At 43.4% G+C, this 19268-nt stretch overlaps 2 protein-coding genes across 2 annotated transcripts in view; one reads left to right on the forward strand and one right to left on the reverse strand.

The window, feature by feature from the left end:
- The window catches only part of adcy6a (adenylate cyclase 6a), a 60150-nt gene extending 46207 nt beyond the window's left edge, over positions 1-13943 (forward strand). Inside the window, 17 exon segments of the mRNA XM_048241555.1 lie at positions 1-139; positions 1299-1440; positions 1816-1944; positions 2674-2702; positions 3106-3253; positions 4328-4425; positions 5175-5262; positions 5700-5816; positions 6313-6471; positions 7716-7891; positions 8229-8252; positions 8345-8374; positions 8806-8938; positions 9779-10042; positions 10173-10377; positions 10721-10845; positions 11124-13943. The exon segment at positions 1-139 is cut by the window's left edge and continues 20 nt beyond it. Of these exon segments, the coding sequence (XP_048097512.1) occupies positions 1-139; positions 1299-1440; positions 1816-1944; positions 2674-2702; positions 3106-3253; positions 4328-4425; positions 5175-5262; positions 5700-5816; positions 6313-6471; positions 7716-7891; positions 8229-8252; positions 8345-8374; positions 8806-8938; positions 9779-10042; positions 10173-10377; positions 10721-10845; positions 11124-11252 (2135 nt within the window). The 3' untranslated portion in view covers positions 11253-13943.
- A 637-nt stretch (positions 13944-14580) lies between these two features.
- On the reverse strand, positions 14581-15905 carry LOC125293806 (testis-expressed protein 49-like). The gene is made up of 4 exons (XM_048241935.1): positions 15756-15905; positions 15413-15577; positions 15175-15295; positions 14581-14974 (listed from the first exon to the last, which is right to left on the reverse strand). Exons 1-4 carry the CDS (start codon positions 15835-15837, stop codon positions 14926-14928), a joined length of 417 nt encoding a protein of 138 aa, XP_048097892.1. The 5' UTR covers positions 15838-15905; the 3' UTR covers positions 14581-14925.
- Between the last annotated feature and the right edge of the window lie 3363 nt (positions 15906-19268).

Genomic DNA, 19268 nt, shown 5'->3' on the forward strand with positions numbered 1-19268 from the left:
GGGTCAACGTGAACATGCGTGTGGGCATCCACAGTGGCCGCGTGCACTGCGGGGTGCTGGGACTCAGGAAGTGGCAGTTTGACGTGTGGTCTAACGATGTCACACTGGCCAATCAGATGGAGGCCGGGGGCAAAGCAGGGTGAGACACACACACACACATATATACCGGTACACACACAAGCATACACACACACGCAAACACGGTCATAGCCATACATTCTTAGTCACACATGCACACAGGCACATGCAACCCCTCCCCACAAAACACACACACACACACTCAGACATAAAGACATTACTGACAGACATATTCATGGACAACCATAACAACTCAGACATCTGTCCACTCAAACATATATTTGTCATGACACACAATACTACACAAGCTTTTCACAGCACATGGACATGCTGAATAGATTTTAACTCACACACACACACACACACACACACACACATACCACACACACATACCACACACTCATACCACACACTCAAGCCACACACACATACCACACTCTCATTCCACAGCCATAACACAGATTTGTTTCAATACACACACATAGCACACATTGTACAGCCTGGGAACTTCACACGCACGTACTGTACTGCATACATATTGTGGTAGACAATGCTATAAATACAAGCAGGCACAAATATAGGCCCTCTGAGGAAATGCTCCTTACATTAGATTCACATGCCATACATACAGTATGTGTTGTTATGTAAATTTGCAGCACAGTTTACTCAAAATAATATGAAGAGTTTGGTTCCAAAACGCTATATCTCCGTTTTTAAAAACATAAAAAAGTCATGATATTAAAATGTGTATTTCAGGTAATATCAATCAAATTGCGGTTGTGCTGTTTTAATTGAGTAAAGATAAATCACATAACAATACTTTCTACTAAAAATGACTTTGAAAACAAAATATATTTAAAAAATGATTTATGAAAATTCATTAAAATGGTGGATATAGCGTTTTGGAACCAGCCTCTTCATATGCAGTGTGTTTCTGCACCAGGGGAAATGCAGCATGAGTGGTTTTTAAAGTCCCTTAGTGTTACTGTAGTTTTCCCTGCGTCCTCAAATCAGCAGGGAACAGGGAGTAGTAGACTCTGACAAGAAAAGGACAAGAAAACATTTGCTTTCATATTTGCGCCTGGTTGTATTTGTTTAAAATCTCCTAGTTCTTTTCATGTGATCTTAAAGATGTAAGCTCATTTGTGAACTTGATTTCAGAATGAGAAGGTATTTATTCAGTTTGGGTGGATATGCATGTGTGTTTCCTCCCCATACAGGAGAATCCATATAACGAAAGCCACCCTCCAGTACCTTAATGGGGATTACGAGGTGGAGCCTGGCTTTGGTGGCGAGAGGAACGCCTACCTGAAGGAGCACAGTATCGAGACCTTCCTGGTGCTGGGCTGCAGTCAGAAAAGGGTCTGTACACACACACACACACACACACACACACACACACACACACACACACCTCAATAGTACGCTCCTGAGATACTAGCACAATTCAGACCAGATTTCATACCAGACCAATGCATGTTTGCTACACATCTATCTGTATGTGTTAGCTCTCTGCTGGGTATTATACTGGTGTGTTACGATTGTTGTCTTCCGAAAACTGTTCGACCATATCAATCTGGTCAACTATTGGTTTCATTAAGATACTTACAAGTCTACACAATTGGTACCATATCCTGTAACTTCTGTTTTCTAAGCCTGAGCGAACAATTCACCTGTGTTGAAGTGTAGTTCTGTCTGACAATCTGTGACCTCTCCTGTTCCCTCTCCCTGCTCCAGAAAGAGGAGAAGGCCATGATGGCCAAGATGCAGCGCGCGCGAGCCAACTCCAACGAGGGCCTGATGCCCCGCTGGGTGCCTGACCGCTCCTTCTCCAGGACCAAGGACTCCAAAGTCTTCAGACAGATGGTGAGACCACAAGGTTGGAGTAGAGGAGACGTTAAGCAACATTCCTCCGTGTCCAGAACTGTCTAATTGTTCAGGGAGGGACTGCAACTCATGCCTGTAATGTGCTGAACACTTATGAAACAATCAAATTGAACAGGGGCACGTTCCCCAAAACCATAGTTGCTAACTAAGCGAGCAACTTTGTTGGTTGCAAAGCAGTTTCCCATTGCCAACCAACTAAGTTGCTAACAGGTTAGCAACTATGGTTTTGGGAAACGCACCCCAGAATATTGAACAAAGTACTACTAACAACACAAAGAATAGAAATGTATGTTGTACAAATGGTGAGACCCACCTGCTTGTATGACTCTAGACTTTTGACCTGCGTCTCTCTCTGCTTGATCAGGGACCTCATAGTGTGCGTAGCGTTGCATCTTGTCTGTGATGTCTGTAATTCATTTAACGCTTAGGGAAAAAAAACGGAATATTGAACAGAATGTTGAACAAAACATTCCTAGCAGCGCACTGAATAGGATTGTACAAAAGGTGAGACCAGAGAGCGCTCTAGAGTATTTTTGATGAGACCCACCTGCTGATCTGACCCTTCTCCTTTGACCTGTGTCTCTCTGGTTGACCGCCTGCTACTCCCCCTGTCTCCGCCTGTCTCCCGTGTCTCCTGTGTCTGGTCCTCTTTGGTTGTGTCTCTGTCTGGCGTTGGTTTGTAATGTGTGACCTTGTTCTCCTCCTCAGGGCATTGATGAAACATCCAGCAAAGACAAGTAAGTTTTTTTTTTTTTTCAAGTCTGTGCCGCTGGAAATGAGACTATACAAAAAAAAATGAAAAGCAGGTCAAGGTTGATCAAGTCTGACTCTCTCCCTCTCTCTCTCTGTCTCTGTCTCTCTCTCTCTCTCTCTCTCTCTGTCTCTCTCTCTCGCTCTCTGTATTTCCCCTGTGTTTTTCTTTCATCCGCTGCCTACATTTTTTACACTCCTCTTATCTCCTCATCTTTTTCTCCTCTCCCTCCCTCCCTCTTTTACTATCCTTCTTTCCGCCTCCCTTTCCTCTCCCACTCCTCTTTCTTTCTCTCTCCCCTTCCTTTATCCTTTCTCTCTCCCTCTCTCTCTCTCTCTCTCTCTCTCTCTCTCTCTCTCTCTCTCTCTCTCTCTCTGATGTCCCTGTAGCCGTGGTGCTCAGGAGGCCATGAACCCTGAGGACGAGGTGGATGAGTTCCTGGGCCGGGCCATAGACGCCCGCAGTATCGACCAGCTGCGCAAAGACCACGTCAAGAAGTTCCTGCTCACCTTCCAAACCTCCAGTCTGGAGAAAAGGGTCAGTGTGACTCCACTCGACTCTACACTTATCTCTTGACTTCTTCTGTGTCTGTCCATTCTGTCGTCTCTCCTTGTCCTTTCCTCTCTACATCCTACATACATTCTCTCCGTCTTTTCCTTCCTCTCCTGTCTTTTGTTTCTTTCTCCTCCCTTTCTCTCTCTCTCTCTCACTTTTGCTCTCTTGCGCCTCCCCTGCACTCACCCCCACCTCCTCCTGCCTCCGTCTCTGCCTGTCCTTCACCTCCTCTTAAAGAGGGCAAGAATGAATGACCCTGATGGGGATGTTTGAGCCTCTCATCCTCTCAGTCTCATAGATATGGTTGTATTCTGTATCGCCTGGCGCCTCATTTAGTCTGGTTGGAGCCAGCCTGGGCTCTTCCTGCTAGTCCTGTCAGTCATCATCAGTCTGGAGGAATTAGGATTATATTATATAGGATTATATACATTTTAGTTATGTATATATTTTAGTTATGTATATATGGGGATATTCCACCATTTGGGGAAATACACTCATTTTCCACCTCCCCTTGAGTTAAACAATTGCATCTCTGCTATATGCTAATGGTCTAATCTGATTCAATGAGCTGGAGCTAAAAGTGTTACTGTCAGACTCAGAGAACAGCTGGATGAACTGGGGAAAGGTAAAACTCAAATGTTTAACTCAAGGGGAGGTGGAAAATGAGTGTATTTCCCCAAATGGTGGAATATCCCTTTAAAGTTAACTGGTATTTAGCAGGTCCATTATCTAAACCGACATGGACTCACAATGACACAACCTGTCACAGGTTGGCAGGCATCCGCCACAGCGATGTCCATATATAATGTATATGATCTCTATAATATATAGAGACAATATTATTGTCTGTTTATGGTCTATTTCTATACTGTTTATTGTCTGTACTAGAGTGACATCAGTAATGGTGTGTGAACATACTTGGTCAATAAAATCTGATTCTGATTCTGATGAAAACAGGTGACTGTTTGTTGTTAACCTGTGTTCTCCTTCCTCCTCCTCTTCCTCCTCCTCTTCCTCCTCTCTCTATGTGTATGAATGTGGCTATTGTGGGATTAGTATTCGAAGAAGGTGGATGACCGCTTCGGGGGCTATGTGGCCTGCACACTGCTGGTCTTCTGTTTCATCTCCTTCATCCAGATCGTCATCTTCCCACAGTGAGTGTGGTGTGGCCACTGCGCTTAGTGTTTACTGTCTCCTGAGAGGACAGCGGACTTACACAAACACTGAACAGCTGATGAGAGACCAATAACTGTGTGTGTGTGTGTGTGTGTGTGTGTGTGTGTGTGTGTGTGTGTGTGTATTTACATGTGTGTGAGTGTGTGTGTGTGTGCATATGTGTGTGTTGTTGATGTTATGTGCAAACATGGTGAAGTGTAGCTAAAGCGGTGTAATCAATTATAGATCCAGACACCAAACACACAACACACACACAGACCAACAGCATTCGTAAGATAATTTGAAGTATAGAGTATACAAACACGCTCACTCATACAGACCAGCAGTTTGTAAGTAGATTTAATGTGTTGCGGGTAAATGAACGTTATGATATGCATTGTGAGCAATGTAAATGTATAGCCCTGAGGTTCAGACTTGCACACGTGCGTGCCCACACACACACAAACACACACACACACACGATACATGATGTGTAGGTCTGTGTGAACTGTGAAGTCACCTCTGTCACACACACGCACACACACACACACACACAAACACACACACACACCACACACACACACGATACACGATGTGTAGGTCTGTGTGAACTGTGAAGTCACCTCCCTCTGTCACACACACACACACACTTGCGCCCACACACACACACACACGGTACATGATGTGTAGGTCTGTGTGAACTGTGAAGTCACCTCTGTCGTGTGTGTGGTCTCTGCTATTTGTGCAGCACTCCGGTGATGTTGGGAATCTACATCAGTATCTTCATCATCCTGGCCAACATCCTGTTCATATGTGCCATCTACTCCTGCATCAAGGTAAGCAGCAGGCTCTCCAGTTCCCCCCCCTAAAAGAGGTACGCTTGACTCTCTGCTCTGGTGCTCTGTCTGTTTTTCACTTTTCTTCTCTATAACTCTCTCTCTTGCTCTTTTTTTTCTCTCTCTCTCTCTCTCTCAGGCTCTTTCTCTCACTCTCTCGTGTCGTTAGTCTCTCTCTCTCTCTCTCTCTCTCTCCCTTTGCGTTTCGCTTTGATTGATTTTGTTCTGTTTAGTTTTATTCTTATCTCATGATTTATGATGAGTCTTTGAGTGCAAAGGCAGTCCAGATAAGGGAGTGTATTTCTCTCTAACCCCCTCTCCCTCCCTCCCTCTCTCTCTCTCTCTCTCTCTCTCTCTGTCTCTGTCTCTCTCTCTCCTTCTCCTCCTCCTCTTCCTACCTCTATCTCTCTCCATCCGTCTCTGTGTCTCTCTCATAGCTCTTTCCTGCAGCCATGCAGACTGTGTCCAAGAAGATTGTACAGTCTCGGACAAACAGCACCCTGGTCGGGGTGTTCACCCTGATCCTCGTCTTCATTTCTGCCTTCATCAACATGGTACAGTTCAGTTGCACTTCACCCACTCACACACAGTCACCCCTCAATAGCCTCACAGCACATGGAAAGAGGCATGATGCTAGCAAGCTAGCAAGAAGCTTGCAAGTAAGGTAGCAAGGCAGCTAGCCACTCACACTATTAACAGTTAGCACTGATACAAACTAGCTAGCTTATCCATTTATGTATATAATGCATTTGTCAACACTATATTGTAAAAGCTCTGTGGCTCAAAATGACATAGTCTAGTCTGTACCCTGTGGACAAAGTCAGTAGCATTGGTGGCTAGAAGCAACGATAGGTGGATGTATCCTTACAGTACTTCTCATGACCATATTTATTTTATATTATAATATTAATTACGTCAATGGATTCTGGGATGTTGTAAAAATCTAGCAACTCATTAAAAATGTACTTTTAATACCTCTGTAATATTGCTGTAGAGTCACAGTTTCGTAAGATAACATTTGGTTGTGTGTGATGATGATGTCCCCTGCAGTTTGCCTGTGACACGGAGAGACTGGTGGACTGCGTTGCCAGGGAGATGAACTCGTCGTCTGACCTGGTGACCCCGTGTGTCATCCATAAGCTCTCGCGGAGGGCAGAAGAAGGCTTGGTCATATGCCCCAGCAACACTCCGTCCTGCCCCTTTCCTGAGGTGAGCACAGGTGGCTGGTGTGTGTGTGTGTGTGTGTGTGTGTTACATAAATACAGGATAGAGAAAAGACAAATGTGAGTCTGTGTGTATTTAGTGTATTAAAGATGGTTTGTTGTGTTTGTGTGTGTGTGTTTGTGACTATGTGTGTGCGCGTGCGTGTGTGTGTGAGTGAGTTTGGAGAGAGGGGTTCATGATTTGATTGCATGAAAGATAATGAGTGTATATATGGGTTGTGTGCTTAAAGTGTGTGTGTGTGTGTGTGTGTGTGTGTATGTGCGTGTGTGTGTGTGTGTGTGTGGCCACATGATTAAAAAAAAGTATTTTCTCAAGAAGAATTACTGCATACACTAAAAGGTTTACTGGCCATTGCAATTAAGTGTGTCATTAGAAAACTATTTACATGTTTCCCAAGAGCACAACAACATCTCTGACATCATTACAGACAGAAAGAGAGAGGGAACAAGAGAAAGAGAGAGAGAACAAGAGAAATTGAGAGAGAATGAGAGAAAGACATGCACCACCCTGTCTCATCATCGTAGAATGATCTCAGCTCCACACGGCTACGCTTCACTACTGCTGGGAAGTGGGGCCCTGGTTAGTGTCATTGGCTGGGATAAAAGCCTCCTCTCTGTTCCCAGGCAAACAGCAGACAGTGGCAGTCACTGCCTCAGACACACACATGCACACATGCACGCACGCACGCACACACATACACACACACACACACACACACACACACACACACACACACACACACACACACACACACACACACACACACACACAGGCCCAGTGGTAGACGGTGCGGTGAGGGGAGCGGTTGGACAAGACAGGGAGGAGGAGGATGAGTGAGAGAGAGAGAGAGAGAGAGAGAGTAGCATTTATACAGGGATGATAATGAAAGGGAGAGATGGGGGGGGGGGTGTTTAGACAGGGATGATGACGAATATGGCTGGGCCATTAGCAGTGCCTTAGCCAGACCAGGAGCTGGTCGGTGTGGAGGTCAGGGATGGGCTGCCCCTATATCCGTGTGGCCAGAGCAGCACCAGGCCAGCGTGCGTCACCTGTGTCCTATCCTGTTCTGTTTGGTTTTGCTCTGGCAGTGTTTGCACTATTCTGTCTTTCCTATCACACTGACTTTCTCTCATCTTATCTTTTTGCCTTTCTTCCTCTCTCTCTTTCTCTCTCTCTTTCTCTCTCTCTTTTCCTCTCCTCCTCCTCCTCCCTCTGTCTCCCTCCTGCAGTATTTTAGCTACAGTGTGCTGCTGACGCTCCTGGCCTGCTCCGTGTTCCTGCAGATCAGCAGTATTGGGAAGCTGGTCCTCATGCTGCTCATCCAGCTCACCTTCCTGCTGCTCGTCGAGTGGCCACAGGTGGCGCTGTTCGACAACGCCGACCTCTTCGTCACGGCCAATGCCCTGTGAGCGCTGCACAGGCGCACACACACACACACACACACACACACATACACATACTCATTCCTGTACACTCTCTCTCTTTCTCACACAAACTCTCTTTCCCACTCCCTCTCTCTCTCTTAGTCTCTGTTTCACTCTTCTCATGAGTTATGAAAAACACTAGTTATGAGAAAAGACTGTAGTACAATTCATGCATAAGCTTTGTTTTTCCCCATACGTTTCAGTGAGTGATAATTTCAGGATGCAAATAAAATAAGATATTTATACATAATTTTCTTCAATTTTATTACAAATATTTTCTAATAATGTTTTTTTCTCTCTCTCTTGTTTTCCCCCCAGTGTTTTTAATGAATCTTTACAATGGTAAGTTCTTCTATTCTTACATTCATGTTCCTCCAGTCCTCCAGTGTTAATGTACGAGGCCAGGTAATAAATATTTACTCGTCTCCTTACAGGTCCAGTTTCAATGAAACTACAGACCAGTGGTGAGTGCCATTTGAATATATAAACACAGATCAGCAAAGCAGTACAAACAGATTCTTTTGGGTTTTTTTTTTTTTTTAGGACGTAGTAGTGTTTGCCTTGTTTAGGCATGCAGAGTATTGTTGACTTTAATGTCCTGCACTGCCTCTCTGTTTTTGGTAATGCTATGCTAGGCCCTTCCTTCTTGCTCACTTAATAAAATACTGTCTTTGTGCTGGGTCTTAGACTTGGCTGAAGAAGTGCTACAGACTATTTTTATTGGGACAGGGACATTTATCAAAGCATGTCTAGAGGCCTAAGAAACGGGAAAAGGTATTAGGGGTCACCTGAGGCCAAGATGGATGGAATGGAATCTTGACCATTGTGTGCGTGTGTGTGTGTGTGTGTGTGTGTGTGTGTGTGTGTGTGTGTGTGTGTGTGTGTCTCTCCACAGCCCTTACATTGTGACCAAAGTGTCTCTTAAAGTCATGACCCCAGTGATCCTCACAGTGTTTGTGCTGGCGCTGTACCTGCACGCCCAGCAGGTGGAGTCCACTGCACGGCTCGACTTCCTGTGGAAACTACAGGTACAGCAGGAGCCCCTCATGGGCTCACACAAACACACACACACACACACAAACACACACACACACACATCCTCACTCCCGAACACTCTCTCTCTCACACACACAAACTAACTCTCTTTCTCTCTCTCTCTCTCTTTCTCTCCTTATCCTTTCATTCACACACTCTGACACACTTGTTATCACCTACAGTAAGCTTGACCAACGGATGGTCATTCAAATTAAGACTACTAAGATGTGGTTCAAAGTCACATCTCAGGAGATGGACGACTAGTAGACAGTGACATCAGGCAACAGTGTTGTGTCATTCTCCTCCAATACAAAAATGTCCCTTAAACGCATATCTGTGTCTTGTACAAGTCTGTGTTGTCATTGGATCACAGTCAAGGTGTATGATTGTATTGAGTTGCATTCCTGAAACAAAGCTACTGTAAGCTCAAATATCTTGTCTTTTGTCTTGGGTAAATGATCACTCAATCACTAACTGAGACAGTTTGTTACAGTACAGGATACAGTCCTAGTGCATATTTTCAGTCCTATTGTTGCGTCATTTCTGTTCCTACCATATTTTCAGTCCTAGTGTCGCGTCATTTCTGTTCCTACCATATTTTCAGTCCTAGTGTCGCGTCATGTCGCGTCATTTCTGTTCCTACCATATTTTCAGTCCTGTTGTTGCGTCATTTCTGTTCCTACCATATTTTCAGTCCTAGTGTCGCGTCATGTCGCGTCATTTCTGTTCCTACCATATTTTCAGTCCTGTTGTTGCGTCATTTCTGTTCCTACCATATTTTCCTTCTTCATGTGACTTTCGCCTCTTTATTGCTCCTTGGCGTCTTGCCCCAGGCCACGGAGGAGAAGGAGGAGATGGAGGAGCTGCAGGCCTACAACCGCCGGCTCCTGCACAACATCCTGCCCAAGGACGTGGCGGCGCACTTCCTGGCACGCGAGCGGCGCAACGACGAGCTCTACTACCAGTCGTGCGAGTGCGTGGCCGTCATGTTCGCCTCCATCAGCAACTTCTCTGAGTTCTACGTGGAGCTGGAGGCCAACAACGAGGGCGTGGAATGCCTGCGCCTGCTCAACGAGATCATCGCCGATTTCGATGAAGTGAGTGACACACGAATGCATCATTGTTTTGGTTAAACTGTTAAAAATGCCATTGTCTGGTTTCTGCTTAATTATTACAGTATGTTGCTGATCCTCAAATCGAGTGCTTGCTTTTTTCTTTTCATTTCAGATCATCAGTGAGGAGAAGTACCGGCAGCTGGAGAAGATCAAGACCATCGGCAGCACCTACATGGCCGCGTCCGGTCTCAACGACTCCACCTACGACAAGGAGGGCCGCAGCCACATCACCGCACTGGCCGACTACTCCATGCGGCTACGCGAACAGATGATGCACATCAACGAGCATTCCTTCAACAACTTCCAGATGAAGATTGGTCAGTGCCACTGCTGAACGTCAATCGTCAGTCATATCCTAGTTGTACCATGAAATGCTAGCAGGTGTTTCCTCCTGGGACCATTTTAGAGTTGATTAAATGCATGTATGCTCACATATTGTGTAATGTATGTACTATTTACTGACTGCTGTATGTACTATTTACTGACTGCTGACCGAATTCAAGCTGTCCTACCTGTAGGTTTTACCAGGACATGGTGTAAGGTGTTGAGAATTCAGCAGTGAAGAGACATTTAGATGTTATACAAGGGAAATAGCATGATGAAAGCTAGACAAATTCTTAACTTGCTGTCTAACTTGACCGACCGCAAACTCTGTTTTAGGCCTGAACATTGGACCAGTGGTAGCTGGAGTTATTGGGGCCAGGAAGCCTCAGTACGACATATGGGGAAACACTGTCAATGTAGCCAGTCGCATGGACAGCACAGGGGTTCCGGATCGAATTCAGGTATGTCAGCAACCTCGATGCATCCAACCAGGCACAGCACATCCACTACAGCGCTAAATACCCGACCAAGTGTGTCATTAATACGCGGGTGAAGGGGGAGCTGTGGCGCTAGCAGCAGCATCCCAACCACATATGGGTCCAAGGGTCCAAGACTCATTTCCCAATCCCACCCCCATTTCTCTCTCCCACTTGCTTATTGTCCAATTGGAAAATTGGCAAAAAGCCATTTTAAAAAATGTGGGTTAAACCCTCTTCTCCGTGTGCCTTGTTCCCTACAGGTGACCACTGACCTGCACCAGGTGCTGGATAAGAAAGGCTACCAGCTGGAGTGTCGCGGAGTGGTCAAAGTCAAAGGCAAGGGCGAAATGACCACCTACTTCCTGAATGCTGGACCTTCCAAAAGTTAGCACCGGCTGCTGGACTGGGATGAAACGACATTCTCTTCAGCTTTCCTTTCCCCAAGGCCAAGTAAAGGGGTGGGGTGGTGGTGGTGGTGGTGGAAGAAGAGCGAATCGACAGACCCACCCTCACCCCATGTCACAACAAGTAGCCATGCCACCACTTGAAAAGAAAACAAAACAAAGGATAGGCTTGTTTAGGAACAAAACAAGGCAACGATAAGCAAATAAAGAGAAAGGAAAGACTACGAGACTCGGCTCTTGAGAGGGGAAAGTTCTCGTGTTGTGGCCCACTAGTGGGGGCACGCACATCCAAGGACGATTGTTATGTAGTTTTTAAAGTCGCTCTCTCAGGCTTCTTGAAAGATGCAAAGTCTGTTTATTTAACTAAAGGCCTTCAGCCGATGAAGAAAAATGCTGTACATAAAGCTTTTTTTTCTCTGACTTTTTGTGCAACATCCATTTTTTTTGCCATGTCTTTTGTTTTTTTTATTTTGGAAATTATGACTACAGGTACTTGTTTACTGTTTTTTTTTTTCTTTTCCAGAATTCTTTATTTATTTTAATCTTGATGTTTTGTGCAAAAAAAAGTATTTTATGGGGAAAACATTTGAAGAAATACATGCACATATATACAGTACATAAGGATGTACTGATATGTGTATGAAAGTATTTACAAGATATATGTATAAATTGAAGAGAAAATAATATCGACCAAAGACCAAAGTATTTAACAGAAAACTAAATGAGACGTGTTGGTTTGGCCTCTACAGCCTCACAGCTGTGTGTGGATGTGAAGTGTATGCCCTGAAGTCTCGCCCCTCTCAGTTAAGTTGTGTCTCAGTTTTGCTTTTGAAGGCCACAGCAACGTCCTCATTTTTGTTGACAAAGTATAAATATATATATATATATATATATATATATATATATATATATATATATATATATAAATATCTACGTATATGTATTATTTGAGGTATTTTAGGCCTCTTGGGATCTGAAGCCTTCAAGGAAAAGGTGACTGATGCTTAGTTTCTTTTTCAGTTTTTTTCCACCCGTCCATCTCTTTCTCCCCGTCGTGTTTGGTTTTGATGGAGGAAAGAAAGCAGGTTCCCCACAGTCACAGGTCACTCTCATGTGGGGAGTGTCTGTCAAAGTCTGTCGGGAACCACCAAGGAACCTCAAGCAAGACTACTAGCCATTTCCTGTGGTAGGGCGAGGGTGTCGCAGGGTGACTGCAGATTCTACTGGCCAGCAGGCTCTTCCCTCAGGAGGCTTTGACTGGGCATGTCCAAGAGAACACCCTCCAGTCAGCCCAACGCCATCGTAAACGTTCCGTTGTCAATCTCTTCTTTTTGAAAAGAAGTATTTTTTTGGTACAGAGAGACCTTACTGAGACATAGGGAGAGAGAAGACAGCCACGGGATTGGATACCATGGTACCACACAGTTTGTTGCATTCAAATTCCTATAAGAGAGACTTTTTTTCTAAAAAAGAAAGAAATATATAAGAAATCTATAAATTATGACTGAATACTGTGCTTTGTTATCTTGAAGGGGCATAACTCTTTTCACTGTGAGGTTTCTATGATACGACAAACTGCTTTCTTGCCAAACCTAACTGCTCTAAAGCATGTCTGATTGTGGTATCTTCAGCATCCGTTTATTTGTTTGTTTGTTTTGAGTTTTAAATGTTGGGTATTTTGTATCACCTCTGTATTCATTATTTTTATTCTTCTTATTATAGTTGTTAAAAATGCATATTATTATGATTCCATTCCAACGTGAAGGAACAAAGGAGGCTATGTGCTCTGCAAATACTTAGATGTAAGCCCAAGCTCATATGGTACCAACTGATCAACTTCAGTCAGTGTCCAGTTGAACAGTATTGCAGCCACAATGAGTCTCTACTCCCTGACTCAGAAAAAAAAAATAATCAAGCATGTTTCCTTGCATGGTTTAGTCTCGCATTTCGTTTTTTTTTTTTTTTTTTTTCAAAGTCCACGAAGAGCGTAGTAGCTTTTCTGACATAAAGGTTTTTGCGATGAGGAAAAAACAAAATGCTGCTATCTTAATTATGGCAGCATGCAGCTTCTTCTTAAGACACTACACAGAGACAGACGGGAGGACCTAGCCGTCCGACTAGGACTAAGTTGTTGAGATGGTCATGAGCCGTCCACACTGCATGTGTGCCGACAATATGGATTTGCCTTAAATGATCAGCTCCCCTCACAGAGGGATGTAAACAGTGCCTCCCTGCCAGAAACTGTCAGTCGTCCAGAGAAGGAGACAGACAGAAATGTGTCTCCTTCCCGCAAGAGTGTGTGTATTAAAACAGCTCAATTTCTAAGCAATCACAGAGCATTTGGTCTCAGATGGGGAAAATATAACTGTATGGGCTTTTTTGTTGTTTTGTTACGTTTTGTTTGTTTGCTTTTCGATCTGCCCACGCTCTTACCGGTCTCGCTCGAATCAGCACCCTGATTTTCTGCATCTCACCACAGGTCCACCCCACTGGCCATGACAGTTGATCAAGTTTGTACCAAAAACAGCTTGTGCCTTTTCTCTTCCCTCAGCAGTGCCGCGGACACACAGTGCGGTCAGCGGTGGGGCCACACACACTGTGGGGGAGGTCAAAGGTTAAAGGTTAGCATTGAAGAGTTACAGACCTAGAGCTGGAGTACATTAAGAGATTGTGGGGGGGGGGTATAAGGGAATGGGAGAGGGCAGGTGAATTTTAATGAAGTATTTTAGGACTACTGAAAACTCACACTGGGACCTCTGTGTCTGGATCAGGCCTGAAGAACTCTGATCATCAATATTTTTGTTTTTGTTTTGCTTTGTTTTGACTTTTTATTTTCTCTTTACTTTTGTCGAAGGACTAGAAAAGGGATAAGTATTTCAACTTTTTTTGCAAAAAGTTGAAAAAGACTGACAAACATAGAAATAACATTTCCCCTTGAAAAAAAAAATAAAAGTGTCTGTTTTGATTTCTGTTTTTCATTGAGTGAGCATACTCGCCTGAGCTGCATGGGCACCACACTCACTTGTGTTTTTGCTCATTTTATCATCGTAAACATATATGACCATCTGGTTGTGAAATACTTGTACAGTATCGGAATGCTCAGGGTGCCTGGACACTGTCCAGAGGAGGAGTAACTTAAGAAGCCTGACTTAGATCCACCAGGTCCTTAAATATTTTACACGCTGCATTGAGGCAGATGCACTTGTTGACAGAGACTCAAGCAGCACATGTAATGAAGATGTCATCACTGCTCCATTACCCACAACTCATTCACCTACATCTGCTTGTCTAGAGACAAAAAACAAGTGCAATCTACTGGCTTTTCCTTTATTTGGTAATAGGATATTGATAACAGTTACATGAAGAAATGCAAGTAAATATTCTTTTGATTTAATATAGGGCTACAATATTAATTTGTAGCACTAGTGTCCTTTTATATCTCCAGTAGGTTATTCTGTATCAGCCAACACAAAATCAGCAAGGAAACAGTTGGAACAAGTGTCAGGTAAAATAAAACCACAGTGTTACTGACCTTCTAATAAATGTATTACAAATCTGTAAAAGACTAAATATGGAAAAAATATAGACTATAGAAATACTATGCTATATGAAGAACAATTTATTAACCACACAAGCATTAATTTTCCAGCAGCAGAAGTCAGAACAAGCTGAACTCGTGGTCAGTCATGGACATCTCCATCACAAATCTGGGGAGCAAACAGGAGGGTTTGAGAAGATCCTTCTAAAACATTAAGCCTATTCAAAGTAACTAAGTCCCAAAGCAGTACACAAGGGTCTGGATATTTCTGATTAATGTCCCTCCCCAGCTCTTCAACAAAACAACTGTGTTCTAGCACCTTAAGCAGACACAGACCGTTTTCCCAAATAGGCTAGGCTGGCTACTTACTTGGTCATCTCGCTGTGCTTGCGAGGGAACCTGCGCGTTCTTGTCCACTGTTCATTACTAGGCAGCCACCATCCGTAATGCTGGGCATCAGTGACGGGCATGACATACAGCTGGTTGGGGGCTGTGCGTGAACAAAACAAGAGTGTGCACAGCGGTGCAAAGTGTATGTAAGAATTTGTCGACTGGTACAGATAATAATGCATACGACAACTGGAGTTGGCTAACATAGGATACGTACATCTTGGCGTTTGAGCTCGTCTTAGCATTTCTCTATAGATCATTTGGCTGCCGCGATGTAAGTCTATGCTGTAGGGGAGAGGTTGGTTGTAGATACTGCATGTGTCGGTACACGACGGCCTCCTCGTGGGATGAATGGGAGGTAATTCTGGCACTCTCTCCCGATCTGTTAAATATGAACATGATTCATTTGGTCATATACACGCTGATGTTACTTATAAAAAAGATCATCTGCTTCAAAGACAAAAAAAAAATCAAACTCACTAGCGTAGCCTAGCTACGCCTTTGAAGCAGATAGGCTTGTCTAGAGTCAAATACAGTCTTACGCATGATCAGACATTTACCTTGAGTGTTGGAAGTTTTAGAGAACATCCGATCTCCAATTGGATTCTGATAACCACAGTTTGTAACCCCGAAGAATGCCATCAGTCATTTGTTTCTCTGTGCACAAGTGCACACTTCTTTGACAAGTTTCCGAAATCTTTTTTTCTGTTTAGGTGGTAACTATGGTTACTAGCACCGCCCTTCACGACAGACTTTCTAAAATTCTTTAGAACAGGGGTCTCAAACTCCTGGGCCGCGGGCCAAATCCGGCCCAATTCCGGCCCGCGACCTATGTCAAAATAATAATGTAATCCGGCCCTTGAGGTGACAAATCTCAGTTGTACTCTCCTCCACTATTTGCTAGACATCCAGAGCTTGATTCAAACCCAAAATAGCTGCACAAAGTTTTCAGGAAATACTTGTATTAGGCTACACGCGAGAAACACGAAGACGTTCATTTGTAATGACGCGGAAGCGATGCAGGCCATAGTTTTGCACAAATTGAAGCAGAAATAGGCCTACACCAAATATTGAAAAACGTTCACGTGTGATGAAGTCTTGGGTAGGCTATGTTATTCACCTATTCTGATTCTGAAGGAGAATATCCTTTTGGAGATTATGATCGATCGTCTATTGACAGTTATAGGGGAGAGCGGAGTTAGATGTCACACGGGTAAGTTGTCACATGTGTTAGATTTCAGCCACTCAAGGGCACTGGTCAAAACTGTTAATACAGAAATGATCAGAATTAGTGTAGTCACGGTGCGTCTGTGAATGGAGGTGCGTCTTTGCGTGTATAGCATATGACGGTTTCCACCAAGCATGCCATGCTTATTTTGACCCTCTGCCCAACATAGCTTGGAGGTTGCAGTGGTAATCGTGATGATAGTGGTAGCCTAATGGATGTGGTACAGACAGCAGGGGTAGTAGGACTCTGAAGAACTACAAAGTCACCCGCGATAGGAACTGATTTGACCAGGATACTTTATGTGTAGACCTTGTTGTTGAGCTAGTAATAGTTTACTATTGTTGGTATACATCTTAGGTGTTTTCCTGTTAATTTGTTATGTGGTAATGTATTTGTATGTAGGCCTATTTGTTTGTAATATGACAAAAAAGAAAGTAAACCTGCTCAAATATGTTCATCCAGTATTTACTGAAAGGTGCATAATTTGAGGTGCTTGCCATCCAGTGGCAAATTAGGGTAAATTTACCCCCATTCATAAACTTTTGTTTATACTCAAAGATTTTTACATTTACAGTAGGACTATCTCTGACCACTTTCAAGCCATGGCCTTTTGAAATTTTGATATAAAAATCCAATGGTGTTGCTTTCTTAACCCTGACGCCTTGTTTGCCAGATTTAAAAAAAGTTATGAGAGGAAAATATTTGGTGTGAAACACACACACATGCCTACCTGTTTTTATGGGTTTTTTTGTTTGTTTGTTTTTATAATTTGTATTAACATTTATTTTATCATTATTTTATTTATAAGCTAAGGTTGCTAGCACAGGTGTCTAAAATAGATAAAAAACTTTCTGTTTGTAGTTTTGTGTTTAAAAATAGCCGTTCTTTTTTGTATTATTCTTTAACACTGACGTGGCCCTCCAATCAGATGACATTGGCAGAAGTGGCCTCCAGCTTGAGTTTGAGACCCCTGCTTTAGAACTTGGTATGAAACAATGTAGTTCAGGGGAAGATAGACTAGGCTACTGATTTATGAAATCGTAGGCTAGTATTCGGAATCAAGGCCTACTTATGACATAAATACGTGTTACGTTAAAAATGAACCCAAATTAGCTATATGCTACTTATAAAGCATTTACAGACAGTGCTCGAATTACTTGGGAGCCAGAGGGAGCCGAGCTCCCATAGAGTGAGGACTGGCTCCCATGAAAGAAACAAAGTCAAAAATCTGAGGGGGTCTCTCATATCTGAAGGTGTCTGGCATTGCAATTTAATCTTAAACAACCGCTCATTATCTATCCCTGTGCGATCTCTTACCATTAAAGACGTTAAATTAAAATATAGGCTACTACGGGACATAGACCTACCCTACGCTCTTGAACGCAGCATGACACTTCACCACCACACCACTAGACTATATGAGCAAACCGTATACGATCGTTTTGACAGCACTCGCAAATCTGAAGAAGTCACCCTGCTTTGATGCGAGTGTTTGTCTATTTACATAGGCGTTCATTGGGCTAGCCCATACATGGGCAACATGCAGCCCGCGGGCCACATCCGGCCCGTGGGCTTTCCCTGACCGGCCCGCGTAAGGTCCGTGAAAGAACAATAGTCAAGAGCCTTGCATAGAGATAATGCATGCAAATCAATATCGTTGTTTTTATTTTGAAAGCGACTGCTATTTGTACGCCCATACATTTGTGCGTGGATGCATACGACGGTAACACCCTCACTGATGTGCTGGTGAATAGAATGTTAGCTTCTGCTTCGACACAATGCAGTTGCCTTTACGTCGGCGTAAACCTTTCAAAGTTTTGTGTTTCTTATGTCTGCGTCGCTCACCACCGCAAAGGTTGTTAGAACGAACTCCTACTGCTGCTCGTTGGCGATACGAAGTGTTCATTTCAAAACGTTACTGGCAGATAGACATTATCGGATAACCCCGTAATTGTAACCAAAATATGTCTGAGTTTATTTGCAAAGCTTATGTTAGCGAACTATGATGCTACTACCCACAGGTTGCTTGAAGCTGCCGGCTCAACACACAGAGCGAGTATAAAGAATAGTTTTCTTTGTGCATGTTGATTAACTAATGACAGCCTACTATTGTCTGCTCCACATGTTCGTAGTCTAATTCTGCATAGAGTTAATTTAATGATGGTAATGATTTAATGATGAAATATTGCTGAGTGTTGATGAAATTGTGGCACAGGCCTATCGGTTGTACTGACTCCTTCACATTTTTATGACCTAGCATAATTATATAGATATTGTAGTACTTTTTTATATCAGTCTTTGAAAACTGAAAAAAAAAAAAATGTCAATGTCAAAAAATAATTTTCGAGAATGAGGATTAAATACTGGACATAGATTAAATATTGCTGTTTTTCCTTTGTCTCCCTCACATTTTCATCTGTTCTTACGACTAGTAAACAAAACCATATGATTTACTTAATGTTATACAAGAACAGAATAGAATTGAACAGAATTGAGTTCGGTATTTTGGGTCCGGCCCTCCTCAACAGTCCCAGTTTGTCATGTGGCCCCTTGTGGAAATTAGTTGCCCATCCCTGGGCTAGCCTATATGGTTTGATATGTGCTGAAAAGTCCTATTTGCTGTTGAACTTGCGCTTCACCTCTTCTATGTTGATTGACAAAGCCATAAATTATGGCCCATAATGCAGCCTACAATGATTGTGTTGTCTGATGATCTGTAGCTATCCTCTGCCATTCAGAGCTCCAGAAAGTTCCCAGATATTTTGAAACACCTGTTAGCAATCTCTGATGTCGGAATATTCAATGGCTACCCGACAACATCTCAGTGCAAACTCCAAAATTGTTC

Source organism: Alosa alosa, chromosome 4, assembly GCF_017589495.1.
Source record: "Alosa alosa isolate M-15738 ecotype Scorff River chromosome 4, AALO_Geno_1.1, whole genome shotgun sequence".
Lineage (NCBI taxonomy): Eukaryota > Metazoa > Chordata > Actinopteri > Clupeiformes > Clupeidae > Alosa > Alosa alosa.